We start from the raw sequence: 21,210 nt of genomic DNA on the forward strand, positions 1-21,210 counted from the left end.
ATGGGGGTAAGGAAGAACATGATGCATGTAGGGCAACTACAAACAAGTTGAAGCTACAAAAAAATGAAATAAAAGGGAGAAGGGGACTAGCGGAAGCTAAAACTTGGAGAGGCACGTCATCATGAAGTCATTGGGAGCCATATTGCCGTACTCAATTCTCCTACTGACAGTGAGGAGCCATGAGAGGCTCATATTAAGAGACTGGATAAGACTGGGTATTTACTACAAGTAATAATGGAAAAATGAAGTTTTTACTGATTTTTTTGATGATCATAACATGACCATGAGTGTGTTTTTGTTAAAGGGAAGATTTTAACACCATATATGAATTCCTTAAATATATCCCTCTAAATCCTGAAACCAGTATTAACTGGAAAGTCCTCTGAGATGCCCAAGGATTTTAAAGAGGGAATTGAATTTTTAATATTTATTTTGATACAGAGAAGTTGGAAGGTGTTGGCTGAAAATCCCACCACTAGATGCCCTAAGTGCAGTGTTGAAGCTCATGGGAATATAACAGCATGTCTTGAGAGGGAAGACCAATTATGCTCACGTTTCCCAGAGGGTGGTGAGATAGGCCCTCTCACTTCATTGCCACGGAGGGATCAAGTGTTATCTAGCCACCCAGAGGTAGGAAGAAACAGAAAAATGATGCTAACTTCCAGTAAGTATGGCTTCCCCTCAAGTGGAGGCGGGTGGCAGAGCTGATCTTTGAGGAGGCCCACCTCCCCTGGCTGGGGCAACTCCTTGCTTCTCCCCCCTTCCAGGCCCCGGTGACTCAGCCTGCCTTCCTGTTCTCTTTCGAGCAGCTATTACCCAAAACTGGTTACAACTTTTCTAGAAAGCAATTTGACAGTATAGAAAAATTTAAATTCATCTTATAGATGTATTTGCATAAATTGTGTGCACAAGAATATCCATTGCAACCTTATTTTTAAGAGCTAGAAGCAGCCTAAATGCCTATTAGTAGGGAACTGATGAAATAGATTATGGCACAGCTGTGCAATAGAATATGAAATATGATGCAGCTATTAAAAAGCATAAAATAGAGCTGGTATGGGTGGCATGAAAATATGTCCGAGGTGTCTTATTATTACATGCAGAAGAAGCATAGGGATTCCATTTGAGGAAAAAACAAGAAGTCCATAGAGTATATATAAGAATATAACAAAATACCTGGGAAAACGCAGACATAACTATTAATAGGGGTTACTTCTGGAGTGTGGGATTGGAGTTGATTGAAGGGTAAGACAGGGTAAGGAACCTGTCTTAACATTTAAGTATTTTTCAAAGTTTTACAATAAGAATTATTCATTTTAAAATTAAAAATAATTAATTTTTTTCAAAAAGCACAGTTCTAATTTTGTTTTGTTTTTAATTTTTATTTTACTTTATTTTATTTTCAGATAATTATAGATTCACAGGAAATTGCAAGAGTAGTACAGAATGGTTGTGTGTACTTTGTACTCCAGTGGTTCCATTTTATTTATCTACAGCACAATATCCAAGCCAAGATGATGCCATCGGTACCATGTGTGTATGATAGCTCTGTGCCAGTTTACCACACGTATAGATTCGTGTAACCACCACTGCGATCCAGATGGAGAACTTGTCCATCTCTACAGGAGTCTCCCTGGTGCCATCCCTTTACAGTCTCACCTTCTTCCCGCTCCTCCTCCCACGCCACCACTAACCCTTGGCAACCACCAATGTCTTCTCCATCTCGATACTTTTGTCATTTCAAGAATGTTACATAAATAGAATTGTATAGTAAGTGACCTTCACTCAGCCTGATGCCCTTAAGATCCATCCAAATTGTGTGGACCAATAGTTCGTTCCCGTTTATTGTATAGTAATATTGAGTAATCCTGTGGTGTGGAGGTACCAGTTTATTTAATAGTTCATCTATGGTGGGGTATTTGGGTTGTTTCCAATTGTTGACTGTTACAGGTGAAGCTGCTATGAACATTTGTATACAGGTTTTGGTGTGGACATAAATTTTCATTTCTCTGGGATAAATGCCCAAGAGTGTGATGGGTGGGTTGTATGGTAAGCTTATGTTTCTTTTTTTTTTTTTTTTAAAGATTTTATTTATGTATTTGACAGAGCGAGACAGAGAGAGAGGGAACACAAGCAGGGGGAGTGGGAGAGGGAGAAGCAGGCCTCCCGCAGAGCGGGGAGCCCGATGCGGGGCTCAATCCCAGGACCCTGGGATCATGACCTGAGCCGAAGGCAGACGCTTAACGACTGAGCCACCCAGGCGCCCCAGCTTATGTTTCATTTTTATGAAATTGTCAAACTCTTTTCCAGAGTGGCTCACCCATTTTTACATTCCCATCAAAAATGTGTAAGAGATCCAGTTTCCCTGAATCGTCTCCAGGATTTGGTGTAGTCACTACTGTTTAATTTAGCTGTTTTAATAAGTTTGTAATAACCTTGTGGTCTTAATGGCTAGTGATGTGGAGCATCTTTTCACATGTTTAATTGCCATCTGTAAATCCTCCTTGGTGAACCATCTTGTCAAGTCCTTTGCCTGTCTTCTAATTGGATTGTTTGGTTTTTACTGTTGAGTTTGAAAGTTTTATATATTCTAGATACTAGTCCTTTAGCAGTCACACAGGGGCTGCTTTTGCTTTGCATGAAACCAAATGGAGGCAGAAAGAATAAGGTTCTAGATTTTTATAATATTCTGTAGTCCTGCTTATTCCCCTATAACTTCTGGCTTCCTTCTCAGTTGATATGGAAGTCTGGTTTATCCTTGAGGAAGATTTTGGTCCCCTTTTTATTCTTGAGATTGGGGTTCACTAGAAACCCTCCACCCTATCCTTTGTCTTTCAGGAACCCAAACTCTCTCCCACTGAAGTGCCTTCTGAGAGGTGAAAGGTACGAGGACTTTCTCCTGTCAAGACTTCTTGCATGAAGACACAATGAGAATTAACAAAGTTGGTGCCCCATGCCCTACGCTGGCATGTGGTCTCTGTGTCCTCTGGAAATATCTACACAGAGAGGCCATCTTTGGGAAGGGAAAACAATCCAGGCATTTCTTGGCAATATTAGAGCATAGACAACCAGTCTTAACATCTCCAGGTTCACTCTGTGAGCCTGGCACCCCACATCCCCTGACTACAAATTGAGCATTAACTCTATGCCAGAGTTATTGCTACAGCTACCAGAACAGAAAAGACCCAATTCTACCTTACTCTGGAGACTCACAGTTTAGCGTGAGAAGATAGATGTGTTGATGCCTCAGGAAGTGAGTGCAGTAACATGATACCACTTGTGGTAGAGTCTGATTACTCACCACACCTGCTTCCTCTTCTCAGCTCACAGCCAGACTTAGTACCCAACCTGGAGATGGGTGTAGTCATGGAGTGAGGTATAGTCATGTCACCGGGTTCTGGTTAATGGAGTATGAGGGCTTTCGTCCTCTTTCATGAAATCCTCCTACATACTATCTTCTGTTTTATTTTCCCATCCACTGGTTGAATGGAGAGGACCATAATGCTAGCCTAGAAGAGGGCAGAGTCACAAGATGGAAGGGGCCCGGGACCCTGCTTGACTAGGATCCACAGCCCAGGAACACCCAATTGGTCTTTTCATGAACATTGAGATTTGGGGGTGTTTGTTCAGCAGTTAGCTTATCTTGACTAATACACAGAACACAGAAATCACAAGTCACTACTCTCTTCCAAAAGCGTTGTAGAGGAGGTGCCTGATTTCCCTTGGGGCTCATCCCACATTGCATCTCAGATACTCATAAGTACTACTTACGTTTACAGATCAGGTATTGCATTGTTGCTTTTTATGCTTGTCCTCATTCATTAATTTTTCTCTTTTGAAATACCCTTTTATCCATACTTGGCTAATAATACTAGCTACACAAAGCTTGAATAGCACAATGCTATCAAATTCCAAATGGCTTATTGCTTTTAGCACCCTCCCCCCTTTCAGCAAATTCTTCTAGCCTTTTGATAACTTAATTTATATCCTTTCCACATATTTATCCAAAAGGCAGCTTTTAAATTCTGGCATGGTCACCCACTCTTCCTCCTGGGCTTTGATGCTACCAGATGCTAGAGCAAAAACATTCACAATATGCCTACAATCTATTTCAATATATAATTCTATCCAACTGAATGTCAAGCATTTCTAAAGAATGCTGTTGGCTGATATAACGTCCCTTGCCCAAGTTAAGGTTTTGATTTGAAATTGCGTATTGGAATGCCTTGTGTTACATTTTGCCCCCAATTTATAAATCTATCACAGATTCTCTCTCCAATCTATCTTGCCTCCTTAAAAGATTAACCATTAAGAGTAGAGTTTAATGTGATATCTTTAGAAAGCAAATGAAGAAAAATATTTTGCTTTTGAAAGGGAATGTACCCTCAGGCAAAAGAAAAAAATTCTCTGCCTCTTAATACACGTTGGGGACTGCCAGTTGTCATGCTTACAGCTTAAGATGGATTAGGATTCCATCACTGATCATCACATAAATTCTTATACTTATAACCTTACATCTTCGTCTGCAGCCAAGCAATTAGAAAAAAAAAAAAAAACAAAACAAAACCCTTGTGTTTGGATATATTAGAATGTGTGGAGCCTGTTAAAAGTACCAGCAGTTTCTTGAAACAACTTAAGAGAATTTTTTACTTAAGTATTTGGCAGACCTAAAGTGTATCCCCAAAAGTATACTAAATTTCTTCTCATTTGTGGGTGGAGGTAGAGGAAGAGGACCATTTGTGATCATGATTATTTAAACACAAAGTAAGTCTCTTTCTTTGATTATATTGTCTTAATGAAGATGTTTTTAGGAAGTCAAGATACTAGTTTTTCCTTTGAGATGGTTATTTAACCATAGACTTTAAAAATTACTTTTAATGGAGTTTCTAAAAATTGCCAAACCAAGTGTGATATTATCAGTGATAATGCTTTTCTTTCAATGGTAATCAAAAAAAGAGGATATAGTTTACTTGAGCTTTATAGTGACTTTGCATTTCTCTTAGTTTGAAAAAGGAAGAAAGACTTTCTAGAAAAAAATTACAGTTAATTCCAATAAAGTTTATCCCAAAGTTGCAATAATTGGTATACAATGAGTTTACAACACATGAGAACACTCACTTGGAGAACTATCATTATACTTCACTTTCTTCATTTAAAAGACTAACATTTAGCACCTACTCACTCCAGCTGAATAATCAGTCTTTAACATCAAATGAGTGGTTACTTCTGGGTTTCAATAAGTGGGGGAAATTATCTACTCTCCTAATTTCCATAGGGAACTTCTGAGAATTGATAAAACGTATATATATAAGGTGGCTAGGTATTCTTGAACATCGCCATTGTTTTTAATTATTCATTCATTCTTTCAAGTCATTAATAAATATTTATTGAGCGTATACTGACTTAGGAGCAATAAGCACTGAAAATGAGACAGTGTGAGGAGCTGCGAGAACACCCAGCTAGGAGTGGGGAGGTGCAGCTCATCTAGGTCCTGTGGTCACGAGGAGTGACAATTGAGTAGAGAACCTGATTTAGTGACGGAGAGAGCCCATGTGGAGAGCTGGGAAAACAGTCCCAGGTCTAGGGGAAAGCATATGGAAATCCTTGAGACAGGAATGAACTCAGGGTGTTCTACAAAGAGGAGAAAGCTAGAGCTCCGTGGGTATGGGGGAGCACAGTAGGGAAAATGTAGCTGGGTTAGGGTCACCTAGGGCTTTGGATCAAGTCAGAAATTGGGGTTTTGTTCTGAGAGCAACCAGAAGCTCTTAGAGGGTTTGGAGCAGGGTCTTGACCTGTTCTTATCTACATTTCACACCTATCACTCTGGATGTATTTGAAGAAATGGCTTTAGGTGAGCACAGATACAGGGAGATACGGTTAGGAAGTGATGGCATGAGTCAGATGTGGGAGGTGAGTGAGGTTGATTCCTAGTGTTTTTTGTGTTGAATGAGGGTTACATGTCCTGGGAGAGGAGTGGTTTGGAGGATGGTAATCTCGAATTTGGGTCTCGGCAGATTTTAAATGCCTTTTACACACCTAAGGGGAGAAATCCACCAGGGAGTCATATGTGTGAACTCTAGGGCAGAAGGCCAGCTGAAGATAGGAATTGGGGGTCATCAATGTTTATAAGGGATTTAAGTCATAGACCTCAGTGAAATCATCTAGGGAGAGAATAATGATAGAGAAGATAAGAGGCCCAAGGATGGACTTAAAAGTCAGGGCAAGGCAAAAGCCAGCAGTTGAGGAAACTGAGAAGAGGTGCCCAGTGACTTAAGAGGAAAAGCAAGAGGGCTAGAGGTCCTCCAAACCAATGGAAACCGAACCTATTAGTATCAGGAAAAAATATGATGTTGCTGATTAACATACATTCATGTATAGGTTCTGGTGAGCCCAGTGAGTATGGGGTCCCAGCCTATCTGGGTTCCAGCCTTGACAGTGACCCTGAATTAGCCTAGCTTCAGGTCTTGGCCTCACCTAAATGGTCCCCCTGTTGAGGTCAGTCCTCCCTGCTAAGTCCACTCACCCTCCTACCCAGACAAGTCTATAAGCCTCTGCTGGCTCTGTACCTCCTCCCTCTCCACCCCCCCACCCCACCCCCGCTGCTGGAGGTTGGGGGGGCAACACTCTAGATGAGGTGTTCAGTTCCGCCCTGGAGCCAAGATCTGAAGGCTGATAAGCAGTCAGTCATGAGAATGGGTGGCCACAGGGGCTGGTCAGCCTGAATCCCTGAGGTGAGAAAGAGCTTGTCCAGGCTGAAGAGCAGAAAGGAGGCCAGCACAGAGCATTCGGGGTGAAGAGGAGAGTGATGCCTAGGTCCCTAAGGGTGGAGGGAGGTCTTCGCAGGATTTAGGTGATGAGTGACTTGACTTAGTGTGCAGCTTGCTTGAAGTGGGGTGAGGAGCTCCTTCCGTCCTGCCTGATGTGGCCAGCAGAGAACCAGTGCAGCAAGAAGGCACCCGGCACCACTGGCCCCATTTCTTCCCGAGGCCCAGCCTCCCCTCCCCTGGTTGTCTCAGTCAGGCCTGGCATCTCCTTCTTGGGCCCAACACCAGCTGGCCTCAGGAGAGAGTAGGGCATCAGCCCTTCACAGCTCCGTGTGACTTTCAGTACCCCGCTAAAGGAATGTGGCTTAAAACCCTGGGGTCTCATCTCAGTCTGTAGTCAGAAGTCAAACACCATCTCCTAGAGTTAAAATCAAGGTGTCAGCAGCGCTGTGTTCCTTTCCAGAGGCTCTGGGGGAGAATCCATTTCTTGGACTTTGCTAGCTTCTGTCATCTTCCTTCCCCTAACTCGCCCTTCCAAGCCTATAACGTCACATCCCTCTGAGCCTTCTGGCACCGTCACATGTCCCTCTGTGGCCAGCACTGGGGGAGGACCCCTGAGGTTAAGGACTTTGATTAGATGGGTCACTCCCGGCAATCCAGGCTCATCGCCCCCTCCCTGGGTCCTGGGGGGGATTAGGTCCTAGACATCTTTGCCATCATTCTGCCTTCCACAGGACTCCTAGATTTTAAAAGATCAAATACAATGTGTGAACTGTTGGGATGTAGATTCAAAAACCAACTTTAAAAAACATCTTTGAGACTATCAGGAAAAGTTTTACATGACCTGGGTATTTACATGATAGAAAGGAATTGTTCTTAATTTGTTCTTAAGGTGTGATCATGGCATGTGTCTTATCTGATACCCAGTTTGGAATCCTTCAGGAAAACATGAAGATATATGAAACCAGATTGGCAAAATACTGATCATTCTTAATCTGAGTGATAGGTGTGTGGGGGTTCAGTATACTATTCTTTGTACTTTTGTGACTGTTTGGAACTTTCATTTTAAAAAGTAAATATATATATATATGAAACATATATAAAATATAATATATGTGTATAAAATCAGATGTCCTTAAGAGGCTAAGGAGACCTTTGGGATGGAGGTAAAGATCTATCCTGGTCCCCTCTCTGCTGCAATCTGACCACTAGGGATGGCCACCAAATGCCCCAAGAAAAGAAATCAGGCTTCTGCATGCCTCACCCATTGAGGGAATCAGCAAGGCCTGCAACCCACCTGCCTGTACTACCTTGGACTCTATTTCAGTACAACCAAAAGTTCAGAATTAAACAGAACTTTATAGTTATATTGTTTGACCATCACTCCCTATTGTTCCCAACTGCCCCCTACATCCATGCAATCCAAGAGCACATTAAATGCAGTAAAAATTATGAAATAACAAAAAAATAAGAAAATAACGAAAAAATACAAAAAAAATATGAAATAACTATACATCTTTTTCAATCACATACTCAAACCTAACTGGAATTTCCGGGGAGACAGAACAGTGTGTGCCCACGTTCGGGGCAATGCTTCTCCTTCTCTTTGGAGTAGAATATCAAAGAACCATGAAGTCCCAAAGGGACCTTTGGAGCAGGGCAGAATTCAGGCACCATTGCCCTCCAGAACCAGACTCTCCTTGGGTGGAAGAGACTCCCCTCTGGTCCTCTATTTCAGGATGTGCCACCTGGAAGGTCTCGGGCAAAGTCCCCACTGTGGGGTATTCTGGGTAAGGTTTCCCAGGCACTTTCTTTGTAGACCTCACACTGGCCCAGGGCGGGGGGAAACACTATTTACAGACCCCAAAGATGACAGAAGCCAAAACCCAAATGTTTGACATTTCAGCAAGTCATTAGCTATCATCTGTAGTCCGTGGAGGTAGACTGTGGGACAGGAGGACCTTGTCTCACACAAGGGATAGAGACACCCAGCTCTGCTTTCCTAGGACTGTTTGTCCTACAGCATATTGGCCGCAGAGCCTGCGGGTGGGGGTGAGAGGGGTGTGTAAAAGGAGGAGAGAGAGCCTCATAGGAGAGAAGCTTTAGAGGATGCCCTGAAGTAAGGAAGAGCAAGCAGGAGCAAGATGCAGACTCAGAGAGTAGAGAATAGAGAAAACAGAAAGCAGAAATGTGTGTGTGAGTACTTGTCTGTCTTAAGGAGCTTCAGATGGAAGCTGATAAATAATCAACCAAGGAGTATTCCTTGAAGATGTTCTGTAAACACACTGTGCTGATTCCCAACAGGAAAATGGCTCTGCCAGCCAAGAGCTGACCAACTATTTGAGAGACAGGACACAAACACATTGAAGATAGCCCTCAGTCCAGGGATGCAGATGGCAAGGGCCATCAGAAGTTCATAGGTGGGAGACAGGCTGGGAATTGGGGAAGTCCACCCTGGGAAGATGAAAGACTTCAGGAGCCAAGGTGTGGAGGTAAGAAAACTCAGATGTCAGACAAGAGGTAGACCCATCAGACCAGGGCAGGAGATCCATGTGGGCGGGGCTTCTGCAACGTTGGTGTGTCTCCAGGCCGACTGGCTGGGGAGCTTTTGATAACACTGACACCTGCCAGGTGTTCCCGAGGCTGGTGACCAATCACATACTCTATTTCAGGATGTGCCACCTGGAAGGTCTCAGGCAAAGCCCCCATTGTGGGGTCTTCCTGGGTGGGGTTTCCCAGGCATCACCCTCTGGGAAACATGCTGTAATGAAATTGCAATAAATGAAGTTGTAGAGTAGAATGGGGCCAGCTGATGGATGCCAGGCCAAGGATACAGAATGTTATTTGGTGGCTGGAAGTTATTGATGGCTTTTCATTAAGGGGTAGGAATAATGTTAGAGTTCTCTTAGGAAGAGAGATGGGTAAGCAATGCACTAGAAAAAATAATAGAAATATATAAGAAATGGGACATAAATGAACATGGAGATAGAGAGTATAAAGAATTTTATGACTGGATGTTGGTCTCAACAGAGAAAGGTGTGATATGCCTGGGTGGTTCAGTCAGTTAAGCGTCTGCCTTGGGCTCAGGTCATGATCCCGGGGTCCTGGGATTGAGTCCCACATCGGGCTCCCTGTTCAGTGGGGAGTCTGTTCTCCCTTTGCCTGCCACTCCCCCTGCTTGTGCTCTCTCTCTCTCTGACAAATAAATAAATAAAATCTTTTAAAAATTAAAAAAAGAAACAATAGAGAAAGATGTATAATAAAAGCTCTCATTTATGGTCCAGGCATTAACCCCAAGAAGCTCAGAGAGGTAAAATAACTTGCATAGACACACAGCTGGTCTACAGTAGGGCTGGCATTTTAGTCTAGGCCTGACAGACTCCAAACACCATGTTCCTCACCCTTCCTTGTCAAGATGACACGAAGAGTATATTAGTTTCTCTTGTTGCTTTGACAAATTACTAGACTTAATGGCTTAACAACACAAATGCATTATCTTAGAGTTCTATAGATTAGAAGTCAGATAGGGATCTCCCTGGCCTAAAATCAAGGTATCAGCAGTTTTTTGTTTCGGCTTGAGGGGAGAATTGGTCTTTTTGCCTTTTCCAGCTTCTAGGGGCCACCTACATTCCTTGGCTTGTCCCCCTTCCTCTATCTTCAAAACTAACAACATCACTCTGACCATTTTTTCTTGGCCATATCGTCCTCTCTCACCAAAGCCAGGAAACATTCTCTGATTTTAAGGACTCCCGTGATTAGATTGGACCCACTTGGATAATCCAGGATAATCTCCCCATCTCAGTGTTTATACCTCCATCTCATGTGCAGAATCCCTTTTGCCATGTGAGGTAACATACGCACATTCTGGAGGTTAGGACGTGGACACTTCCGGGGGGTGGGTGGGTGGGGGAGGCATCATCCTGCCAAGCACAGAGTCACACTGCCGCCGTTCATGGATGCCTGCCTTTGTACCCAACAGCATGTTGTGGTAACACGCCATTACAGAAGGGACTTTTTGTTGGACAGCGCAGGAATTCTAAAAGGAATGAAGTTGGTAAAACAAAACCAGTGTGGTTAGAGTAAAACATGGCAGCATGGATACCACTGCTGATGTTTGTTCTAAACGTACCGTGAACATTCCTCAGCACCGTGAATGCTGCTTTAACTCTGTATCATTGTCAAGGCTGACAGATACATGTATCATCCAGTGTAAGAGCCTGACCGTGGAATAGGGATGATGCCTAAGTCTGTAGTCTAAGTGCCCAAGTTTGTACTAATTCCCCTAATTCTAGAGTCAAAATACCTGTTCTCTGCTTTGGTAGACTGTCTAAAACCTGCGTGTCTTCAGACCACCACCGGCCTGTTTTTTGTTTTCACAATGAGTAGCCATCACCTTAGCAGGCTTACATCCCTTTGTTACAACAGTAAGCTATTCATAAAGTACCAATTTTATGGAAATTACACAAACCAGTAGGATTATGTGAACATAAATGGAAAGTGCAGGCTATATGAAATTGTTAGAATCGGGGCAGCAAATGGTTTAATTAAAGCTCAGTGTAATCCTTTTTCATTTTCTTTTTAAAGTCCTATCATTGATTCATCTGAGATGTGGTAGACTGAGGATCCTATCGTAATGTGATACAATTTAGAAATACAATTTTCTCTTTTCGGTTTCTTTTATTTTATAGAAAGAGAGCCTTGGCGTTTTGTTATAGACCTTTCAAAGCCAGAAAATGGTAACTTAGGAATGTTAAAATTCACATTCTTTGGGCAATAAGCCTTAAGCTTACTGAAGAACCTGCTGGTTTTCAGTCACTGAAATAATTCAATAGAGAGCCAGTCTCAAAGATTGTTGGGACAAGAAGTTAGGGGAGTCCTCAACTGCAAATAAAGACGTTTGCCAGTTGAAGCCTATCATTTTCTCATTTAAGAAGATCTATTTAGTGAGCTGCATATATGACCACTATGTGCATTCCAAAACGAATCTAGCAGTTAGAGTGCTCCCAGGAAGAGTTCCACATGAGCAAGCACTTCAGGGGAAACAGGTAAAACAAAACAAACCTTGAACACTCACTTAAAAATGAAGGCCACATTCAGGCGTGTGTGGTTGCCATTGACTTTAATGGGAACAGCCTGTCTGTTTCTGGGATTCAGGACATAAAATCGGTGGAAAAGTGTAAAATGGGGGAAAAAAAAAAAGGAAATGAAAGGACCCATCAGGCACTGTGTTTAAATACTACAAGAAAAACAGTGTGTCATAAAGGGAGGAGTTAAAATTCTCATTTTTGCTAATGAGGACCATTGTTGTCTCTCAAAAAATGCTTTAATGCTGTTACATTTAACTCTTGAAGACGGAAGCAGAAAGAATAGGCACTGGTTTCAACACAATTTACTAATTGCTGATTAACGAGAGGAAAGTTAGAAATTGCAGAAATGGCTGGGAAGACTCACCTCCATTCTGCAGACATACAAACACACACACACATGCGCGCGCGCAGACGTGCAAACCAAGACCAACAAACAGGCATGGAAAGTATCTTCCTGGCATCTTGTTTCTGGCATTGCTATAACTACGCACAAAACAAGTGATCCATGAAATGGTAGCGACATCTGTTCGAGAACCTGTGGGGCTTTCCTCACAAAACAGTTGTAAAATCTGTTGGGGACCAAAATATTTCTACGTATCTATGTAGATGCTTTCTTTTAAGGGAAACACACACACACACACACACACAAATGGATATAAGTGTTGAGCTGAAAAGACAGGAATAAAAAAAGGAAATGTCATCTACTTCTTTAAAAATGCTTCTTTAAAATTTTTCTCCTTTCAAACCAAGCTACATGAATTGCCTTGAATATACCTTTTTTTTTTCTTTTTTCTTTCTTCTTTTTTTTTTTGAATCCCAGAACATGTAAATGGTCATAAAGCTAAAGTTCGAGATTCCCCTTGGTAGACTGCGGTAACATCCACTCGGATGCTGAGTGAGTTTGTTTTGATTTGGTAGGAAACATTTTCTGACCTTGGTAATGAAATCATTGAGTTGTCTATTTGTTTATGGCTGGAGCCGCATGGAGGGTTCTGGGTACTTATGTTAGTGCATCTTTGAAATTCTCAAATCCACGGTGTGTGGGAATTTATACAACGTGGATTCAAGCATCGTTTCAGGATGTTCCTCATTAAGGCACCCAGATTTACCTCCTTCCCACGATTCCCCAACATTACTTTGCAGTGATCACATAGCAAACTGTCCAGGCTGAGGAGCTGAACTGAGACAGTAGGAGCTGAGCCTCTTCTTACCTATTTACCCTCTCAGTAGCTCCTTAATCAGGCTTTAGATGTCTCTCCAAATGAGAGTTATTTGATTTTTCCCTCACTCCAGTGTCCTTTACTGTTATGTAGCATTTTTATAATCTGTTCCTTTTTTTTTTCTTTTTAAACAACTGGCCTCTAGCAAGTAACAATTTATTCAGTTGGAATAGTTTAAACATGGAGATTTTGTTGATCTTACTGCCGTCCGGACAGACTTGGATGTGCTTAGTAAAATGTTTTTGTGGACTGTTCAATTTTAGCATTTGTTCGCAAAGCCATTCCATTATACATTGTTCTTTGAAATGATTGATAATTGAGTCTTGCTAAATGAAGGGGGCTATTTTGGGCATTGCTGCATTGTCCTCTTCTCGGAGCCATTTTGCTGTAGAAACTGAAGCACACCCATCTCACAGATGGAATTTTTTCATCTGTAAATTATCCTTTCTGGGAAAGCAGCGGCCGATGAATTGGGGGTAGGGTTGGAGCTCCCCGGTTGAGCTCATGACAAGGGGGAGAGGAAGCGGCAGAACCAGGGTTCTATTAGCGCCTGGGGGAGGAGGCACATGGTCGGCAGCCCCCGCCCATCTCGGCTTTCCTAAACATATTTGGCTTATCGCTCTCTATAAATCACTGCCGAGCCCTCCATCCTTTCTTGGTCCGTTCACCTTTGCAATCCCAGCACCTCCTCTCGCTGCAGGACCCCACAGCCCACAGTTCCAGGCAAACCCTGCAGCTTGTTTTTCCCTCCTGCTGGCAACCCCGTGCAGGTGAGGAATGAACTCTTCTCAGAACAATAGAGGGGAGGGGAGCAAATAGAGTGAGCAAGACTTAGGATCCTCAGAATGTTAAAAAATGAACAGTCAAGTTACCTTGTTTGGGAGTCGTTGGGTAATTCTAAGTGACAAAATAACTCCTATAGCAATTTAATTTTAGCCCAAACTACAAGTGTTAGAGAAACGCTGAACGAGGTCTCAGAAGTCAACCCAGGGACCACAAGAAGGCTCGAGACTGGTGGCTGACTGTGGTCCCCACAATAAACCTCTTCTCTAGAAAGTGGGGATAATTATATGAATTTACCTCCAGTAACTATTGTGGGGAATCATTCATAGAATGAGTGCGGAGGAAGGAATTAGAGTGATCTGGAAATACGATATTGAAAGAAGTCATGCTGAAATTGGCTAGGTTTGAAGAAAATAAAGGGATCTGGTCAAGAATGTGCGCTGGGTCCAAATCTCTGCTCTGCCGTCAACTACCTGTGTGACCTCAAGTAGGTTACTGAATTCCTCATGGGTAGGACCCACCTGCAGGGCTGTGGTAACACCTGATATCACTCAGGTAAAGGGCCTGGTCTCATGACTATGGCAGAGTGATGTCCATCAAATGGAAGCTATTGCTTTTTACAGAGAAGATAAACCGTCTTCATTGTCTTCTATAAATTAGTAAGAAGTCCTGTCCTATTTCTAAGCAATTGTATTCAGGGTTATCAATAAGATGTGGGTTGAATTATCTCATCAGATAAATAAGGGAATATTTTTTGGAAGCCTTTAAGCATACCTTCGGAGGGAAGCAGCCATGCAAGAATTCTGAAAATCCGTTCGTGGCATTGAGTGAAAGAGCATGCCGCCATTCCAGCCTGCAGTACATTCTCTGAGTGATGACAGGCATTTTGAAAGTGCACGGGGACCTGCCTGACATGTTGATAAAATCATCCAGGAGATTTTGCAAGAGCTAAAACACCGAACCTGCTCTCTGAGACCTGGCCTGCGTCTCATGTGTGCATCTCTTGTTGGATGGAACAGAGCAGGTGTCACTGGGTCCTAGACTTGGTGGAGCAGGACATTTGGTTCCAGGCATTCAGGCAACAAGCATTCCAAAAACAACTAGGGAAAATGGGCTACAGTTAGCCTATGAATGACTTTTGAAAATTGTTTTTAAAAGTTGTTTTTGGTTGCCATTTTGACCTCGTTGGGAATAAAGCAGGACCAAGAAGCCCTGGCGCTCTTGTGTGTCTCATTCAGCAATTTGCTGAATCACATGGAAAATTTAAATTTGGGGGTACTGAACAGCCCTCCACAATAGTTCGTTTGGGAAGAAATTGATAAAAATTAGCATTCCTGACAACAATTCACAGACTAAAGGATCAGAAAAAAGAAGAGTAGTTCATTTGTTCAAAACTGTTGAATATACTAAGACCTGTAAGTTCATTAGCACCATCCCCCATCCCCCATGAAGTTGGGCTATCTGGAAAGGTCAGGCATGGACTGGTCTTGAGAGCTCAGCAGTGAGTGGGCCCAGTGCCTCACCCCATACACGCATATGTAAGGCAGGCCTCCAGAGCTCAGGTTCATGTCACGAGCCCATGGGAGTGTGCACACCCACAGGGCTGTCCACAGTGAGGCACCTAGGAAGTCCGTCCAGCACCCCAGCATTCCAGGACTGGAAAGGACCTCAGGGGTCACCCAATTGAATGAATCTAAAAATGAGCCACATCCCTCTGCAGATTTCTTCTGGGGGAGAGGAATTGTCCAAATCTGGATTTTTGAGAGTCAGTTTACTTTTTGAAAGCCACCAAAATTACTTAAAGCCAAATCTAGTGAATAGAGTACATGGTCAGGACGGACAAATGAAAAAGAAGGTGGGGCCATAAGATGACAAAACTGGTTTGCTCGAGTGCCCCACAAAGTGGTTCTGAGAGGTTAATTCCAAAGCACCTAGAGGAACATCGGCTTCTCACACTGCTGCTGTGGTCACAACCTCTCCGAGGGCAGAGAGAAAGCTCCTGTCAGATATTTATGTATGTATGTATGTATGTATGTATGTATGTATGTATTTTCACGCCAGATCTTTAAAAGTGTGCCTGCTTTTTGGCCCAGAAATTCAATTTCTAGGAATAAGGAAATTATTGAGATGGTACACAAAAATTTTAACCATTAGAAAGCTGGATGCAGCGTTAATAACAGCCTCAATATTGGGAGTGTCCGGAATGTCCAACCGTAGGGACCGGCTAAATGGAAGAGGCCATATCAAGTCAACACACTGTGCAGTCAAGCAAAAGGATGCTACTGACATGTCTCTATCGACTTGCAAAACTGCTCGTGTTCAATGAAAAGAACAGGTTATAAAACAGTGTCAGGATATGATCCAGGTTAAAGTGTGTGCATATGGGGAAGGGATAGGAAAGCATATGGAAAGACATTATACCAAGTGGTAAATGGGTGGGTGGGACGGTGAATATTTCCACGTTTCTTTTTGGCTTGTACCTATTATGATTGTCCTGTAATGAAAACTATTTTTATAATAAAAAGATAATAAAAGGAAACATCACAGAGAGGAGAAAGAGGTTCTACTATGCTTAAGGAGGAATTACGATGTACCTATATTCGTTTGTGAGGGTTCTCATAACAAAATACCACAAACTGAGCGGTTTAGTCAACAGCAGTGTATCTTCCCACGGTTCTGGAGGCTGGAAGTCCAAACCCGAGGTGTTGGTGGTGTTGGTTCTCTCTGAGGGCTGTGAGGGAGAATCTTCCAGGCCTTTCCATAGCATCTGGCAGTTTGCTGGTGATCGCTGATGTCCCTTGGGCTTCTGCTGTTTCACTTCAATCTCTGCCTTCCTCTCCACATGGTGTCCTCCTCGTGTGTGTGTGTGTGTGTGTGTGTGTGTCCACACCCAAAGTTCCCCTTCTTATAAGGACATTGGCCATATTGGATTTGGGCCCACTATCCAGGAGGACTTCATCTCACTTAAATCTGCAATGACCCTATTTTCAAATAAGGCCGCAATTTGGAGGTACTGGGGGTTAGAACTTCAACATACAGATTTTTTTTTTTTGGTATGTGGGAGGGACACAACTCAAGCAGTAATAGTACCCTGGTGAGATGGCCGCACTGCTTCTACCCGACTGGAACTAGCGCTTACCTGCCAGCTCAGCCTGCGCCGGCTGCTAAATAGTATGAGCAGGGCCAAGACCGGGAGCAGTGGGGTCGGCCACTGACATCCCTGCGCGATTGTCTGTAAACCTAAAACTACTCTAAAAAAATTGTGGCTATTACCTTAACAATTAAAGTCAAAAACTATATTACAAATAATGACATTTACAAGGGATCACATGCTTAGTCAGCTACCCAAAAGGGGACTTTGGCAGATGAAAGTTTGGGAAACTGCAAGAGTCAGCCCTTTTTCAAAGGCAGTTGAGAAGATACAGATGACCAAAGTGTGACCCAGCAGGATCTCCAGGATTCAAACAGCCCGGGGCCGCTCACACCTATCCCAGACTCAACAAAGCCCTTCTAATCGAGCTTTAAAGTGGTGCGGGGTGGAGGAGGGGAAGAGGAACCAAATTCTTATTCGAAGAAATAACAATTTGGAACGTGCACAAGAGTGTCAACAAGTTATGTAGATCTTATCAGCATCGCATTTTTGGTGCCTCCCAGCTATCCAGCGAGCCTCCATCAGCCTGTCCGCACCCTTCAGCGTCCCACGCATGGCGGGCATATCAACACCTCGGGAGGCTCTGCTGTGGCCAGGCCTGCCTCCCCTGGGCCCCCGAGGAGCACACATTTTCTCTCTCCTCGCAGAATACCATCCTACCATCCCCACGGTATGCACAAGGGTCTTGGGTCCTCTTCTCTGCGCACAGCCCGTGACTTGGTTAGGGCTAAATATAAAACTGAACAATACCTTTATGCTAACTTTGGAAAGAGTACCTCAGTTGGGAAAATCTGATGTGCTCACATCTGAAAGGTAGTTTCAGTACTGTGAGGAGAAATTATGCAAAGTCGTTGTCTAAACTGCAATCGGCTTAAACTAGGTGTTTTTACATTGGCAGATAAAAACTTCGTGATTTTACAAAATTGTGGATGAGGGACAGGGCATGAGACTTTGGGGATCCCTCTGCCCACCTACTCCCTCCACAGAAATAAAGCCCTCGTGGTATATGCATTGCTCCATGATAATATAGCCTTTCAGATGTAAATTTGCTAAATGATGCAAAAAAGCGTTTATTTAGACCAATGAAAATGATAGTCTTTATTAAACATCTCAGCTCTCTTTTACAATTACCTGTTTATTAACATTAAAGTCAGTGAATGGATCTCCTTGTTTGTGTGTTTGTTTTCATTTTTAGGCAGCTTTAAGTGCCTTGAAACAATTTTCTGAACAAGGACTGGATCCAATGGAAGGGGCAATGAATATTGAAAAAGGTTCTCTTGAAAAGTGAGTAAATCTTCTGCTGTATTCTTACATTTCTAATTTTGTAACTGTACAGAAAAATAAGATATAGATGACAATAAGGTAAAAAACCCTCAGGACAACAATATCTATATCTTACAGAGTTATTCATAACACAATTAAGTGTAAATAAATGAGAAACAGTAGCATATATGGTCATTTTCATTTCCCATAATACATCTGTGAAAGTTTTAATCTACTAACTGATCATTATTTCTGCATTTTAATGCCTTTGTTGGAAATACTATGTGAGTTTTGTTGGCTATAGAGACTTGCACAACTCTCAAAACATCGGTTTTGGCTTCATACCACTGAGCTTTCTTCTAGCTAAACCATTTTCCGAGGTACACATTTTCACTCACACTCCTGCTAAGTTGTGGGCACAAGAGAGAGAAAAGGAAAAGCAGCTGAGAAGAGGTATTCCCTCCTCTCGACCGCATTTTGTTTTTCACGGTGTTGTGGAGACACAAGCCAGCATTGCCACCCGAGCGTGGCTCCCAAGGGCTGCAGAGGCGAGAAGGCAGCTGGAGCGAGTACTTCGGAATCCAGCTCGTGGCCCTTTTATGATATTGAACGTCAGGTCTTACCTGAGAGACTGAAGTTTAGGTCTCTCTCAGAGGCCCAATTTATGCTAGAGAAATGGAAAGCAGTTGCATTTCCACGGTGGAATCTGAACTCTTTCCAAGCCGTTAATAATTGCAGGTGAGATTTCAAAACACACATTAGAGGAGATAACATTTTTGAGAATGCAAAAAAAAAAAAAAAAAATAGATAACCCAGCAAGTAAAAACCAGATATATTGATCCTCCTGTTAACAGCCAACAGCACTTGGTCATTAATATGTAAACGGTGAGAGCGTGAGAAGAAAACATTTGGTAAACAGACCTGGCATTTGAAGTTGTCTATAGATTGGCAACCATTTATAAGCTAATTTAATCAAAAACATTTCCACATGATCTCATCAGTAGACTATCTGAACATAAATATTGTTGTTTCACTTTAAAATGTCACTTTTGTGGTGACCTTTGAATCCTGTGTGCCATCTGCTAATAAACATGTCTGAAGACGTGCAACCCTGGGCCTTCAGCTCTTGTTAATGTATTAATCTTCCAGACAAGCCCAGCATCTGGGAGAGAAAGCGGACAATAACCAGACACACCCGGGCTCCATCGCTCAGGACTGCAAGAAATCAAAGCCGCTCATCTAGCAGCTCCCAGACCCGCGGCTGCCACCGCATCCTTATAAACCTGTCAGCACGCATGAGGGTGTCTGTGTTCAAGGAAATGGATGACTAATACCATTATCTGAGTCTTACGTGAAGACAACACTATTCTAACACGAGAGATAATATACATAGTACTGTTTACTCAACTGGGGGAAAATAAAACTTTGAGCGTTTCCCTTGGAACTTGAGATCAGATCATAACTCATTGGCCCAGAGGCAGCAGAAATCTGATCCTGCTACTGGAGCTTAAAATAACAGTTAGTGAGAAGTGTTAGAAACAGAGGTAAAAATTTTAAATGATTAATAGAGAAATTGGGTTTGGTTCTGTTGTTATGATTGTTTTGTCGTGGCGCTTGTGTTCAGTTCTACTCTCTCTCTCTCTCTCTCTCTCTCTCTCTCTCTCGTTTTAAATAATGCTTGATGATTCAAAGATTAACCAATGACGTGCTGTGGAATGTGATGGTTGTTGTCTTCATATAGAGTCACGCGGTTTCTCTTTTTATGCCGATATTTGTAATCTTCATCCTGAGTATCAGTATGAGTAACTTTAAGGCGCACGCCTCAAAGATGTATGCAAACAAGCAAGGTTTAAATCAGGTCAGATATTTTATTTAAAATACGAAATCACGTTAGGAACAACTAGTTTCAATATACTCCAGGAATCGAGCGAAACCAGCCCGCTGTGGGTTCTGAGCTCCGTGGCACGAGGAGCCACTAAGGGGGCGTCTTGCCTCCACACACCATTTCTCTGGATTCCACGTTCTGCCGTGGAAATCGCACCCAGCCTCATCCGTGTGTCGTAGCCACTCACTGTTTTGCCTCGAGCGTGTTCTTAGTAGCTGCCTCTGGACTTGGGACGGTGAGGAGGATCAAAGAAACCCCGTCCGCGGCGGGCCAGCGCGGGCCCGGCCGAGGAGCCGTCAGCGTCTTGCCGGCTTGTAGCCAGCCACGCTCGGGACCAGCATGGTGGGATCCGGCGTGCCCGAATGCAGTAAAAATGTGGTCGGTTTCTGTGTGAAGTGTTGTCATTGCTCTTCTTTCGTGCCCTGGCTCCCCTCTCTTGAGTCGCGCCTCCGCGAGCCCCGGGCCAGAGGCCGCCCCCCAGCCTCGTCATCCTGGGCCGCGCGGGGGCCTTGGCCGGGGTCCGGGCCCCTCGCGCCCGCGCAGGGCCGCCTCCTGGGTGACTAGGCAGCCGGCGTCCCCTCACTGTTCAGCCTTTCTCCGTATTGATTCGCCCACGTTGTGCAATGAGAAAACACTCTATGGCCTCACGGCTCGACCCAACATGACAAGAGAAATATAATTATGTAAGATTTCGTAAGCAAAACCACCACAAATCATGATCGGGCTGACTCACACGCGACTGGAGAATAAACAAACAGCAACATAAGGAAATAACTCGAGGGTTGTTTTTAATGAGTCCCATGTGGGGAAGTCCGCCAGTATTGGGAGGGCTGGGTGCCCTTGGAGGAAATGGGTTTTGTTACATAAAGCTGGGTGCTTGTGGCAATAGCAGCACGTTTGTAAAGCTGGGGAGGGGTCGCAAGTCAAGCCAAGCTGAGCAACACCGCCCTGCTGCCTAGCACCAGGGCGCGGAGGGCCTGGATCGTTCCCTTACCAGGGGACAGGCTGTCTCTTCTGCTCTGCCTTTGCCACCTGAGTAAGCTTAGGCCCTCGTCTG

The 21,210-nt window shown here is 43.4% G+C and overlaps 1 protein-coding gene across 7 annotated transcripts in view; it reads left to right on the forward strand.

Moving 5' to 3' along the window:
- Positions 1-20,548, forward strand: part of STAU2 (staufen double-stranded RNA binding protein 2) — a 304,830-nt gene extending 284,282 nt beyond the window's left edge. For all 7 annotated transcript variants that reach the window (XM_036065333.2, XM_036065329.2, XM_036065332.2 and 4 more), the window contains 2 exons: positions 18,201-18,289; positions 19,418-20,548. In XM_036065333.2, coding sequence (XP_035921226.1) covers positions 18,201-18,289; positions 19,418-19,511 — 183 coding nt within the window. In that variant the 3' untranslated portion in view covers positions 19,512-20,548. The remainder of the gene's footprint in view (positions 1-18,200; positions 18,290-19,417) is intronic.
- Positions 20,549-21,210: the final 662 nt, after the last annotated feature.

Source organism: Halichoerus grypus, chromosome 5 (assembly GCF_964656455.1).
Source record: "Halichoerus grypus chromosome 5, mHalGry1.hap1.1, whole genome shotgun sequence".
Taxonomy (NCBI): Eukaryota; Metazoa; Chordata; class Mammalia; order Carnivora; family Phocidae; genus Halichoerus; species Halichoerus grypus.